The sequence below is a fragment of the Epargyreus clarus genome, unplaced genomic scaffold, assembly GCF_041222505.1.
Source record: "Epargyreus clarus isolate Ecla_fem2 unplaced genomic scaffold, WU_Ecla_fem_2.2 ptg000018l, whole genome shotgun sequence".
NCBI lineage: Eukaryota > Metazoa > Arthropoda > Insecta > Lepidoptera > Hesperiidae > Epargyreus > Epargyreus clarus.
Window position 1 is genome coordinate 14,283,161 of NW_027332226.1, and position 15,013 is coordinate 14,298,173.

At 35.3% G+C, this 15,013-nt stretch overlaps 1 protein-coding gene across 1 annotated transcript in view; it reads right to left on the minus strand.

Annotated features, from left to right (window-relative positions):
• Positions 1-958: 958 nt before the first annotated feature.
• The window catches only part of bru3 (CUGBP Elav-like family member bruno 3), a 711,140-nt gene continuing 697,085 nt past the window's right edge, over positions 959-15,013 (minus strand). The window contains exons 6-13 of the mRNA XM_073082429.1: positions 7,665-7,823; positions 6,905-7,025; positions 6,146-6,325; positions 5,106-5,198; positions 3,110-3,190; positions 2,146-2,322; positions 1,722-1,885; positions 959-1,141 (exon numbers count right to left, since the gene is read on the minus strand). Coding sequence (XP_072938530.1) covers positions 1,758-1,885; positions 2,146-2,322; positions 3,110-3,190; positions 5,106-5,198; positions 6,146-6,325; positions 6,905-7,025; positions 7,665-7,823 — 939 coding nt within the window. The 3' untranslated portion in view covers positions 959-1,141; positions 1,722-1,757. The remainder of the gene's footprint in view (positions 1,142-1,721; positions 1,886-2,145; positions 2,323-3,109; positions 3,191-5,105; positions 5,199-6,145; positions 6,326-6,904; positions 7,026-7,664; positions 7,824-15,013) is intronic.

Consider the following 15,013-nt stretch of genomic DNA (forward strand, 5'->3'; position numbering starts at 1 on the left):
AACATTGGCATTATTATATTTTACTAACACGTAGTACACTGGGCATACCATTCACCGACGGGTTTGAACTATCTTATTTGTAAGTAGATACAATCACTTTAAGAAGGAAAACAGACGCAGAAGGAGAACTAACTCGTATGTACAATTTTAGAACATGAAACCTTGTCGTATGATAGAAGCGTGATATAACAATTTTATTTATTTTTACACACCAATTACTATTATTCTTATAATTAATAACAGAGAAATTCTTTACAATATTGAAAAGTCGAAGTATGAAACAGGCGCACGCTTCTATCAAACAATGTGGACGCGAGTGCGTTCCGATTATCATACATAGCCCCACTAACATTTATCTGCCATCGGTACTGCCCAGCGCATGGCTTACTGACACACACGTAATAAAATTTAACAAAATATAGGACAATTTACTCCGTTAGTGATATATACTCAGCACTTACATTAGTGTGATATTTAACGGTGAGGGAGACAACAGTGTCCGCGATGGCTGCCAGTTCGCACGCGTATCTTTGTTATTACGCTACTGCTAACGAAACCAACGTAGAACGGAACGCGGCCAGACGACTACACCGGCGTCCTCTACATGAAAGAACAACAAAACGGCCAAAGATACCAGTGCGATCGCAGCCCTACAATTCTTTATGCAATATACAATAATTAAAATACATTTTTTTCTTACATTTTCAACTTACTTAATAAATTCAGTTTGGCTTAATTCAAGCAAATAACTAGTTTAATAAATTTATGTTAAAAGTTTCAGTTAAACGTTAAGTACTTAGAAGTAGAAGTATGATTACGAATGACAAAATTTTTATAACGTGTCATTTTATAATAATAATAATAATTTAATCAAAGTTAATAAATTGTATATATAATAATATAATAGAGTAATTTAATGATTAATCCATAATGATAGAATGAAGCTTTTCTACTCGCTGACCAATAAATTACTTTAACTAATTTAGTATACTCGCCGAGCGGGCTTGCACAAATCTTTAGGTAAGTATGTAAGTAGTGATATTTACTATACAATAAACATGTATTAAATTCCTCAACGGATTTTATCAATCTATACCGCGTAAAAGCGCATTACGGGCGAGGGGATCAGTATAGCCGCCTCCTGAAACAAGCAACAGTTAGTATATTACACCTGCCTACAGATGAAATGAAATGAAATATATTTATTTTGTATAGGCCAACGGCGGCATTTACAAATTGTCAGTGACAATATTAAACTACTACCGGATCGGAACGCGACCTCTACTGAGAACATCCATAATAAACATTTCAATAACTGATCGATTAAAATCACCGGTACTGTCGGGTTATTCGGAATATATTTTTTCCTCTTACAAATTTGACACAATTGGATAAAGAAATTCAAATCAAAATAATCTGTTGAGAACATAACCAGGTGGGTCAGTAGAGACTTCCGAGTCTTATACATGATTTATTCATACCGTTAAATATAAATTTACCAATAATTTTATTTATGTAACGTATTTGTGTCTTCTTCGGTCTAATTTATAATCAGCGTGATAAAACCTTATTCATCACCTCATGTTACAAAGACAAGTCGAGGTCAATAATTTTACCATTTTTTAGATTTACTTTTACTGAGCAATATTACCAGTGGGCAAACCTCACTCTATAAAGATTAGGAAATGAATTAATAAAAAATAATATGTTATTCTACTTACGTGCGCGCCGAAAGCGCGCTGGGACGGCGTCTCGGGTTAGTAAGGCCGATGGGCATCCTTTGGCCGCTTCAGCTGGACCTTTAGTCGCTTCATGCCAATTTGAAAACCATTCATGGCCTGGATAGCAGCCTGGGCCGAGGTCGGGTTGTCGAAGGACACGAAGCCTGGAATACCACAAACATCTACAAAAATTGCATTACCAGTCCAATTTTATTTATAATTCATCGTGTGTCAATGCGTATCTCACCAACCATGTAAAACATCTTTTTTTCAGAAACTTTGCAATTCTATCCAATTGACAAGAATTTAAAGGGAGCGTGGAATTTGAAAATAAGGTTGGCAGAGAAATTTTAATTCTGTTTAATTTCTCGAAATCTATTTCTTTGAGCATATAACAACGGTTTGTTTAGCCATTTGAACGTACCGAAGCATTTGCTCTGATTGGTGGCACGATCGATGAAGACCTTGCTGCTGATCACATTTCCAAAGGGCAGAAACATCTGCATCAATTCAGCATCGCCAAATTCCTGGGGCAAATGGTAGATGAACAAGTTGCACCCCTCGGGGCCGGAGATGGAGCAGCCTGGGAACACCAGAAAATCTTTAAAGAACTCACAAATCTGCCTCTGAACACCAACATTGTGAATGATATAAAATATTACAAGGATAGTAATGGAATGCTAATACACATTGACACATTGGACATGAAGGACAGCACAACATTTACTAGACGTATAGTACGAGTACAAGTACAGCGACAGACGCGCTGCCGTGGCTACCGGTTGATTGAGAAGGTACCGCGAAAGCTTTGTTTGTCACTGTACGTAACGTGCGGTGTTCTCATACAGACAACACTGAAACTATATACATTGATAGTACGCACGTATAATAACATCATACATGGAAACCGCCTTCCAGCAATACAACCGTCGAAAACCATTTTAATTTGTACACAAGTTAAACATAAATAAATATTAATGTCATATTTGTCTGGAAAACGGTTGAGACACATTTATATGGATGAATGAAACACAGTTACCGTAGGTAGACGCAGAAGAGGAAAGTTAGAAGGTTGACTTCGAGAGAGCTTATGAGAAATATTGTTTAAAGGGGACCAGTGAAAATAGAGTTATCAACACTGTAATTGTTCTTTAGAATGGACTTTCAAGATCTTTAGGTTTCTTAGAGTACCGTGTGATTCATGTCAGCGTTAAAAAAATCTCCGTACAATATTATTTTTTTAATATCATCGTAGCAATGCTTATTAATCTTTTGTATTTTTTTTAGAACTGTTAGTTGGTCCAGCTTAAATATTCACTGGTCCCATTTCCATAGAAAACACAGATTCCGTCGTGATGTCAGGGTATCCGGCTCGAGGCTCCACTTACCTTCTCTCTGCGCGGTCGCAATGGTCGACGGGATTGGCGGCGGCAGCGGCTGAGGGAACTGCCCATATACCGCTTGGTAAGCTGTTGAACATTAATTTGCACGTTTTCACAACGAACACCTATTATATGGGCTTACATGCACTACTACAGTCACTAACAGTCGAGTACCAGCGAATACAACTATATCTAGTGGATGCAAGGTAGGAAAAGTTCATGTTTGGTTTTTGTGAAATTTGGGTGAAAATGATTCCCTTTTGGTAAATTGACCGTATTGTTTGTGTTGCGGAAGAAAATAATATTTAGTCAAGTATAAATAAACGAAGGTGAAAAGAAAATTGCTTAGAAATAAATAGACAGAATGGAGAACTTGACAGAAAATGTCCTAATTTATGTTAAGTGTGTTGTCAGTTGGAACTAAAATGTGTAACAGGTTTTTGGGGATTACAAATAAAAACTAACATTTACACAACATATAACTAAAGAAATAGTGCAACCAAATAATAGTGCAAGTATCTACAATAACATTTTATGTAACACAGTGATATGGAAAACTTTTAGCAAGTTTTGTAATAATACCAGATTATCACAAAAAATGATAGTAATAGATGTGGTACATAAAATAAAAAGCAAGATACTAAACATCAACAAGACACAGTGTGCGTTACTAGTTATAGCATCATAGTTATTAACAATGAAGGTAAGACTGGTACTTAAGTCTATAATTACAGTTGAAAGTGTAATAATGGGAATAATATTTTTGTTTAACTTCTAGCTATTCAATCAAATTAAAATATAAACAAGCAATGCCGTATTGTATTGAGGTATAAAACTATCGTGCGGCTTCACGAAATTCGATTGAATTTAAACTGAATTGAATTAAACTGTCAAACTCTTAGCAAGTTACGGACCAAAATGGCGATAAATTTGGTCCAGCGACGCAAAAAACAAACGATTTGAACACAATAAACTCGGTTCGAATAAACAATGTTTTGTTCAATTTGTCAGCTGTCAAATTAAGTTTTGCTTTTGTTTGCAAATATTCTTTTGACAAGCGTAATAATAAACAACCGGTCGATTGCGTTGGCGATAACTTGTTGCGAATTAATTATTCATTTCTCTTAGCGTCATATACATTGTATTTCGCTTTTGTTAATTGTGTGTAGAAAACAATTACAAATAAAAAATAAATGGGAATTTTGGTAAGAAATTTCAAGTGACACAACGTGAACAAGCGAAATCTATTTTTTATTATACTAGTAGGCGTACTACAGATTTTAGGTTGAGACGAGAGAAATTATAGTATAGGTCTAGATTCCACGAAACATTACTTAAATTGAGGTGTGTATTAAGCACCCAATAGAGACAGGATTGTTGGAGCGACTGAAGAGAAAGGCAGTATTAAGTTTATTTTTTTATTAAAAAAGTTAGTTAATTTATTTAGTTATAGGTACACTTTATGACGAGTTCTCGAGACAAATTTTTAATCTAGACGTATACAAATATTAAGTGAAGAGAAGTACCTACAAGTCTTCAGTGAAAACCAGAAGCGTCAGAAATTTGTAAGAAGTAGCAGAAATATAACGCTGTTGTTGTAAAACGAAGCGATTTTATTATATTATTGATTAATTAATCAAGATTGTTCATTCATAAACAAACTTTGCGTAATTAGTAATATAATTTATTTATATATCATAATTGCACTATAATCTTCAAAGCCTGGTGAAGTATAGAAAAGTATATGAAGTGATTGAACGAGGAAAGTTAAGGTATTTCATTCACGAAAATAATTATTGAGCTTTGTATTTTGTTTACAAATTGCAAGCGCATTTAGCGCAAATTAAAACGAAACTATCGCTTATTCTTGCACTATCCTTTATTGTTTTATAGTCCCCCTTAGTACTATTCAAAGTATTTTTAGCCAATATTATTCAGTGATTAAATAATTAAATGAAGATAGATAAGATACAGATAAGCGAAGCGTGAAAGCGTTACTCACCGACTCCGGGGAAGGTTTGTATAGCGGCGGAGTAGGCGTGTTGCAGTGCCGCTGCCTCCCCGTTCGGCAGCCCTTGGGCAGTCACTGGAACCGCTGCAGGTAATTATCAGATAATATTTCTTGAAGTTGCATTAATCAGAGATAAGAGTCATGAGATATTTGAAGGTGGTAGAACTTTTTGTGGTTCGATTCCGGCGGCACCACCGCCACCTATTTCTGCCTTATAACAACAGCGTTAACCACTGCTGTGTTATGGCTTGAAGGGTGTGGTAAGGGAGACATACTCTTCCGAGGCGTTCCAGCTTAGTCCTCAGGGGTGGCGGCGCATCTGTGGCCGACCTCAGGTAGGAATATTAGATCCTATCGGTGATTGATTACAGATGTCCATGGGCGGCAGTAGCCACTTACCATCAGGTGGACTGCATGCTCGTCTACTACTCCCATATTATAAATAAATACATACATACTAATTGAAGTTGTGATTCTTATGGATCCATTAAGTCTACTTTGAAAGATTTATTATTAATTTAGTAATATTAGCCCGCTGACACATAGTATTACTATAAATAGTTTGTACTGTTTGAGGCATTTTCGATTGACTGATTTCAATAATTTCTGAACTATTATTATTTTAAAGCCATATAACCATAAGTCATATCAATTGTTCTCAATAAATGCAAATACTTTATATATTAAGATATTCGGAAAACTATATCTTCACGGGTACAATCTCAAGCAACTCGTAATAATCAGTAAACTATAAATCTTCTACTTTATGGATTTCGTCGTAATAAAATTATACGATCTTCGCAAACATTGTATTAATTAGTATGAAGGTCATAGGTTTAGGTTTATATAACGTCTTACTACGGATCGAAATTTGACAATCTCTAGTATAAACAAATCGTTAAATGTCGATCTTTGGTACGTAATACATCTATCCAAGATTGACTATTAATAACGGGCGTTAGTAGCGTTGTGTAAACAGACATGTCATTTGATATATCATATGAAAGGAAGTGAACAGTTGGTTAACTCACGGCCAGTGAACGACTGATGAATCCCGTTGGTATACACAGCCTCTTGCGGCGGCGGCTGGCCGTTGGCGGTCTGCGCGGCCATGTTGAACCCCGGCATGGTGGGCGACGGCAGCGACGGCAGCGCACCGTTCAGTGGCTGCGTGGGACCCGTGCCTATCGCCAGGCCCGTGAAGCTGTCAGCTGGTATAAAAGAATATTAATTTAATATGAGAAAATGCGCGGGAGTTTAGATGGGTTTAGTTTAAGCATTAGAGAAGGTGTGAGAGGGAAAGTAAGATGGAGATATTGCGACACAGGGATAGAAGAAAAGAGAAAGGTGGAGAAATAGGTAGGTACCCATAATTAAAATGACCTATAATATGTATAATAGGTATAAAGTATGTCTAAGGAGTTCTTTTCTATGTTTTCTTCAAACAGAGCAAAACAAAAGACACGCTACGCAAGTGTGACTTTTCTATTTGACATATTTACACTGCTATTTAGGATTTACACTGCTAGCTTATTATATGTAGGTATAGTCCACATCAAACTTCTAGTCCGCTCTGTTGCGCGCCCGTTTAGTTAGCATATACTCCGTAAGGTAAGGGTACGCTTTCACAGCTATGTACCCGTGGGCGAGAGCGGGCAGCGGATTGGTGCTGGGGGGCACCCGCACTGTTTTCGTCCCGCTAATATTTATAATTTGCTGATGCGACGCAACTCGTTTCTATATTCAGAGCGGACTAGCAGGTTTGATTAGATATGTAAACTTCTAGTTACCAGATGTAGGCGGCACGACGGAGTTGGCCATTCCGTTGAGTGCGTGGGACGCGAGCGCAGACATGGGGCTGATGTAACCTTGCGCAGTGGCCGCCACCATCAACGCTGCTTGCTGTTGTTGCTGTGGGGTTGAATTTAACTTCAGTAAAATTGGAAGGTATTACCATAGTACGATTGTAGCACAATTTTGTGGTTCGACACCGGAGGCACTGTCTCACACCAATTTCTGCATAGTAACAGCAGTGTTCAATGCTGCTGTGTTCTGGTTTGTATGGTTTGGTAAGAACGACTCACTTATCCGGAGCGTTCAAACTTGGTCTTCAGGGGTAGCACTGCATCTGTGGTCAACCTCATGTACGGCTCTTAATCTTATCGGAGTTATTTACAGATAGGCGACAGTGACCACTCATCATGAGGTGGACTACAAAGATCTACAATCCGGTGACATTCGCAAAAACGAATTGAGAGCTATTTTACGATTATTATTGAGTGATAAGGTATACCTTTATTTAAGTAAGGATATACGTAAGTCAAAAATATGGATCATATTTTGCAATATACTCATCTTAATATAAGTTATTGCAAAATCTCAGTATTGCAGTGCTTTGATAGTTACGGTAAGCTATCATAATCATTACAACTTAAGTCCATAAGTTATAGTGACTATTTAACATCAAGTGGTTAGTACGTCCACTAGATAAATGTTGATTATCATCGTTATCATATTATCAACTTTATATTAAGGGGATCCAAAACTAACCTGTTCAGAGATGACCTGGGCGTAGGTGCCGTACGCGCCGAACTGGTTGAACACGAAAGGGTTCAGCAGACTCATGTTGCCGGCCATCTGCTGCATCCGTCGAAGCTGTCGTTCTTTCTCCGTGTCTGCGAATTTTACCACTAAGCTGGAGGACGCCCCCTGGAAAAAAGAACATTTTCTCTTGAATTTATCGAACATCGAACGACGATAACTCTGCAACTGCTTTTTATCAGGCAAAGTAATAATAGAATAACGGTTCTTTATCTATAATAGCGGAAAAATAGGACGAGAAACCACACTGGTTTGGACCCCTCCCCCTCTCTTTACAAAACTATAATAACTCATGGAATAGAATATCGTTATTGGTTACTGTTGTGTCTTTTGCACGACTCATGATGCGAAGCATCAGAGAGTGCTTTACTATCGAAAAATTTTTTTCGCTTCATTTTGGCGGCTATTTTTATTATTATAGCCTTGATAGTTCACGGAATCAAGATATTTTGCATACTATTGTCGAGATAATTTAATGGAGATTAATTCCATACTTTTTAAAAATTGATTTACTGCAATAGAATTGGAAAAAAACACCAAAATAGGTCAAAAAATTTTCCTGTCCATCATGTGTGAAACCTGAAAACACTGTAACTTGTGAAAAAATCCATCATTTGAGTTAATTTTTTTTTTAAAAAATTCTAATCGACGATTGTAGGTCACTGAATGCGAATGATTAATTAATTCAGTGTCGTTTAATTGCAATTAATAAAAAACGAAAACTACAAGACTGTATATCTATAGATATTATGTACATTTATTCCACCAGGGGCGCTTGTGCAGTACCTTCTTCCTACTACAGCTGTTTTTCGGCAATTAATTTTGAACGACTAAGGGTTCGTACACAAAACTGCGATGCGACGCGATGCGAATTCGCAACGCAGAAAATTGCGATGCGAATTGCTGCGATGCGATATCGTGCGGTGTAGCGTCTCTCAGGGTGACCAACAACAACAACCACTGTGCGATGCGAATCAATTCGCAAGTTCTTGCGATGCGTCGAGGGAGCTCGCAGATTTTTGCGATGCGACGTCGCATCGCAGTTTTGTGTACGAACCCTTAAGTTTCTTTTTTTTTTTTATATTTCATAATTAAATGAGCATTATGAGTCGTGCACTTTTGGATTTTCCAAACTTTTGATTCGACTACAGCGGTTAGAATTCAAGGAAACAATCCATTTGTGTTTGTGCGCTTGCGACACGTCCGTCTCACGCCATCGAAATAGGACTGACTTGGGTCAAGCGGCGGATTAGAATCTTACATTTATTATACAAGCGGTGGTTAGTACACCACAGTTATCCTTTTTACATCTATAAGAACTCGGATCACAGGATTTAAGTTTATTAATTTATTGTTCATTAATTATCTGGTTTGGTAAACTGGATTATCATGAAAAATAACAGTTTAACTTCATAATTATTCGAGTCAACGAAAGTGTAGTTAAAGAGTAAAGTTTACTTCACTGCGTTTGCAAGATAAAGTTCTGTTTGTTTAAGTGAAACATGTTTTCTTTTGCTGAAACTTTCAACGTTTGAGTTAAATCATATATTCATTCTGTTATCATTTTATCTGTGAGCGACGACTGCTCCAGATGAGAGGGTGTATGAACGAATATATGACCTCAGCGGGTTAAATATACAAACTAAGTCTATGACATTAAGTTTGTTTTGCGAGTGTATCTTTCATAATTGCATTAAAATCTAACTGAAACTCGTTTTATGGCCATAGTTTATAAATTTAAGAAGCTTAACTTTATATTAGTTTAAAACTATGTATAATATATGTAATATTGTCTATGACGTTTGTTCATTCGTTCATTTTAAGTTATTTACAAGATGAAGGCTAAGTTTTTTCTGCACATATGTTCGTGACATTTGCAATCAATTGCGTTTGACATATATTATGTGACATATAAGATTACGTATCACGTAAACACCAATTAAGTTGTACGCAAGTTGTCATTTTAAAATGGTCCAATAATAAGTCTACACGATGTCTCTGGTTAAAGTGTTAAAGACTAAAATCTCTGTATTTAGAAGGGCAAACAAGATGGTGGCTACAGATACGATGTTCTGCTGTTACCCGACCTTACGCCCGAGATTGTGGCGATAGGGATCGCTGGCGACAGCCAACTAATTCCTTAATTTATTTCCTCGCTAACTTTGGCGATATCACGCCATATTCTGGTTATTGTTTTAGTGGTTATTAATGGTGACTTGGAGATAATATGGCGATTAAATGTATCGGGTTTAAGAATCTATATAGAATTGAATTCTGTTTGCTTTAGTTCTGGGCACAAGGGTTGTTAGGAAAACCCGTAGATTAGTAAAGATTACTCACTCCTAACAAGAAAATGTAACCAGTTTTGACAATTGAAATAGTTACGTAAAAAAGTTTTGCCACGTCTCCATGCTAAAATGTCCCTAAAATATTTGAAATAATTATTTATTTATTATGTAAATTTCGCAGTATTAGTTATTTATTCGTAAATTTTCTCTAAAAATGTTTTTATTTGTCAAGAATTCAAAAAAAGAACTTACTAATAAGCCGTTTGTGGCTTCATTCAATTTCAAGGCGGCGAAGTATCTTTACTAATCTATGGGAAAATCTATAATTATTTATAAGCTATAATCTCCGTATATTTGACAGGCAGTCTGAAATAACCATAGAAAAGAAAATCAAGTAGAAGTGGTAAGTACCGGCGAATGTATCGGAACCGTTGTCGCCAAACTCACACTTGCGTTTTTCTTGTTAAATATAACACTACTAAAGTAAATATCATTTTATTGGTCATTTATAGTTAACTCGAAAGTATTCTAAAATATACAGAATGAATATGTAAAAACAACTTAGGCGCGTATAATATTAAAGTTTATTTTTCTACAACACATAAAAGCATTTACGTCATTTAGTATTTGAAAATGTAGTTCCGCTACTTGACCATAGATGGCAGTGATTGGGCTTTATGCAATTATAGCCCTAAGCACTTTAAACTTACGGACCAAACTTGCGTAATATTTCTCCTACTGGAATAGTGACAAAAGAGTTTATTTACGATAAAATTATCGATACTCATCGATTTACTGTGCTAGCTATAAATGTAGAATAGAATTAAAATTAAACAAGGATTAATTATTAAAAAGTAAAATAAAAAACATAAGTATTACATCCTAAAAATGAATGCACGAAACGAAAATGTTCCCGAAAGCAGACCGATGCTGTTGAAAAGGGCAGCTTAAGATTTTGTTACATATATAGAGTAACAGATGAAGTTTTTAGCTATTTAAGCTGCCGCAGATTTTAAATTTGTTTTAAAAATATATTATAAAAAAAATAGTTAGGTTAAAATGTTCAAGACTCTAAATACTACGTACTACATAGTTAACGTATTTTTGTACATAGATATATTTTGTAAATGATATAAAGTAAATATATAAATGTTAAACATTTAGTAATTGTTCGCATCCTTAACAATTATATAGCATCGGTCTATTTCTCCTTACTAGTAGCACTCATAAATCCAAGCCATCGAAAAATAATGAGATATGTCATGAGAGATATGATATGTGAGTACACCTCAGCTATGTGAGTTACAGCTATTACGTAGTAGGTATTACGATACTTTTTGCCGCAAGAACCTAATTTTAGATTTATATAATTTTATTTTCTAAATATAATATTTTCCCTTTATAATAATGTATATTGTAAAATATCGATAAGAAAAATTATACTTGCCCCCATCACTTATTGAGTAGCGTGGATTCTTCTAGACGTTTTGGTATGGTGGAATCAATTAAAAAATGAACTTTATTTGAAAGCATTAAGGTTGATGTTAGCGTGACTATGTGGAAATTATTTTTAAATTTTGATATTTTTAAGATTTTAGGAAATATAAAATAAAATTGTACTCAGTGATGGTACGAAACACCTCCATTTTTAATTGTCTTCTTTCTGCTATCATTTTTACATTCCAAAATAGCATAATATGTCTTAATAATTTATTTTATAGAATTTGACAAACATCTGTCTCGAACCGACGCTCAAACATGAGTAGACTCGTTTGACGGCAAGTGAGAGTAACAACGCCTAGTAGTGGAAGCCGCGCCACGCCTACTTAGCACTTCCACTTGTTTTTTCTGTTCCATGGAAATAACCGTGTTTTATTATTCAGTTTATAAATATATTTTCTAAAAAATCAAGTAGACATAGAAATCATGCTAGACGTGTCGTACTACGACGGTATTGAATGAGATTATGAGATTACTTAAAATTGTAATGACTATAATACAAGTACAATAAAAGTTCTAGAGAAATAACATCTTGATTAAATTACCAAAATTCATAGTAAATTTTTCATTTAATTAATCATATTTCATATTTCATAGAGACCAGTTTTTGGTTACAAACATCTTTCGTTAAAAATGGTATTTCCTATTACATCATTAAAACATAAACAAACGTTGGAATCACGTAAAGTACACAGAGATAATCGTAAAACATTGCATAAACAGAATCACAACAAAGCTCTGTAAACGGAGGGTTGAGCGCTGAGCGTGCCTCTTAAAAATGTAAACCCTTAACCCGGGAGGCAATTCCGTGGCAACTACAATGCGAACTACGCCGAGCGCATTCATTATGTATCGCCAGCGCAAAAATTAGGGATGGCGATCTGACATCGATTAATCGAAGAATTAATCTTTTGGGGCAAATATATCGATTATTTTAATCGATCTCCAGCAATGAATCGATTTTTAATCCCAGAAGAGCGAGAGTCGATCTTTTCAAACTTGGTTCAGCGTATTATAGACATTTTTTGCTAATGGATACGCATTTTAGTGCTTGTTTCGTCCTGATGACTTTTTTTCGCTATCTTCGCCCTTTCTTAGCTGGTAAGATTGAAGAGAATCAATTCTTCGGGCCTCGATTTTTTGTGACTCGATTTATTACATTTCGATTCGAATCTATTCAAGAATCGAATTTTTTGGAAAGAATCGCCATCCCTAGCAAAAATATCATGTCCGTAGGCTGTAGGCCCGACTGTCGCAAGCAACAGGTGTTTTGCCTCATGCAACAAGTTTTGGGCCGACATCCAAAAATGCATCGGCCGAGACCGCTCCGAACTTCCTCCGCACAGACTTAGTGGCTATAGCTTTCCACTTACTCTAATTGTCTCCGTATTCAAATGTTAAGTAGCTGAACTGTAATGATCTGAATTGTTCTGTCTAACCGTCTCTTTCGTTAACGAACTGTTTTGAAATTGCGTTTTGATGAAACAGTTTTTAACGGATGAATGTTTTAACTTATTAAAAGTTTAATTTAATCAAAGGATTACAGCTACTTTCTTCGGATTTTCAAATTGTTTATCTTGGAGAATAGAAGGGTATAAGCATTTTTTTGTTTATTCTTAAAATTTGAAACAATAATATGCGTTTTATTTGGAAAATTGTGATTGGCTTTAACACGGTCTCTTATTGTAGCTGTCTTCATTTTTAAAATGTTAAGTAACTTAACTGTGATGATCTGATGTAAAATTCCGATCTATAGAAGTATATTGCTCTTCGTATATTTTTATTGTAGGAATACAGTAGTTTTATTATTGGTTAAGCATTTATTTTTATTTAACAATTTAACTGTTTTTCAGTCTTTCAACATTTTCAATCGAAATCTATCTGGGTTCTCACAACTGTGGAAGACTTGGAGATTTCCACTATTCCTATGTCGATTACTGAAGGAAAGTACATATTAATAGCCATATGGGGTTTAAAATCACCCATACGACCACTGACAAGGTTTAACGTTTTCTAAATAATTCGTTGTAATTAGAAACAAAAAGCTAATCGCCACATAAATCGTTCCGTGCGATTCCGCGCCGAAATTGTGATTTCCTCACTGTGTACGGACGCGTAATTAAACGCTTTTAATAATTATGTTTTAAATTACATTCACTGTCGCGTCCACGAATATTGAATCATTCGATCGTTAAAATTATTAATGCCGGCTACAATTCCGTTTGTTTGCGCTTCAATATTTACATTTAATTTCGTGGCATCGTGCTTTGTTCGACCTCAGTTTCAGCTTCCTTCAACGAAGTGGTTTGCGGGCGTGCTTGCTATCAGATGATAATCCAAATGCTATATTCGAACTATTAAACAGTAAATAATCCCTGTTTGATAGTTCGTACGTTGGTCGCAAATGAATTATGCTTTGTTTGCTAACTAAATTCAAATAGTACCTAATTATGAAATATTTTTATGTACGAGTATGTAAACGAGTAAAAATTACTGATATCTACACTCATAATTAAGTTTCATAATTAAGTAGATTTCGTGATCTACAATGAGGCAAAAAATCACAAATAGGAAGACCTTATACCATCTTTTTTGCTATCATTATAGTGTATTCGCAATTGTGACTACTTAAACATTATCAACAAAGATAAGAGATGGGGAAGATAGATTTAGGGGAAAATGTTCTTCCCTCCCCCTACCATCAAGGTAACTAACGTTCGTATAAAGAAAATGTAGAGCATGTTATACTTAATACGTATAAAATACTTAGTATTATTATTAATATCATTAATACTTTACGACAATGATAAATCGTAACTCATAAATCAGTGTAAATTACAAGATAAAGTGTAGTTATTCAACGACAATTACTCGAGAGCCGTGGCGCGTTAATTGCACTTACACTGAGGAATGGGCCCGCGGCGCACCCGACCACGACAGGACGCAGTTATAGCTCCAACTACTTTTATAGCCATAGTTATGTTTTGATTTATAAATCGTTTACTGACAACGATTTAAAGAATACAATCGTTAAAGTTACATTTGTTTATTAATTAAAAATACACGTATTTTAAATAATTTCATAAGGGAAATACAAGTTGGTTATTATTTACTTGCTGCGTATTTTATTTTTTATTTAATAAAATTTGAGAAACGATTTAAATGATAAGTTCTTAAGTAAGTGTTAAGCTTTTTTGATACTTGATCTAACTGTTGTTTGATAAAATATCATGCAAAAACAATTGGATTAAATGTGATGAAGCATTTTGGGTTTAAAGGGTTGTATTACATAGACCAGCATACACACAAAATTTCGGTTAAAAGCCAGTAAAACACTGTTATACATCTAAAGGCAAAGTGTATGCAATACCTATGAGAAAGTGTAGCCATTCAAGTACGCAAGCCGCGTTAATTACACTTTACAGTGTAACAAAACGCTTGAGTTACGGCGTGTGGAAGCTGGGGTCGACACGATTGCGTAATAAAATATACCTGTGCTAGCATATGATT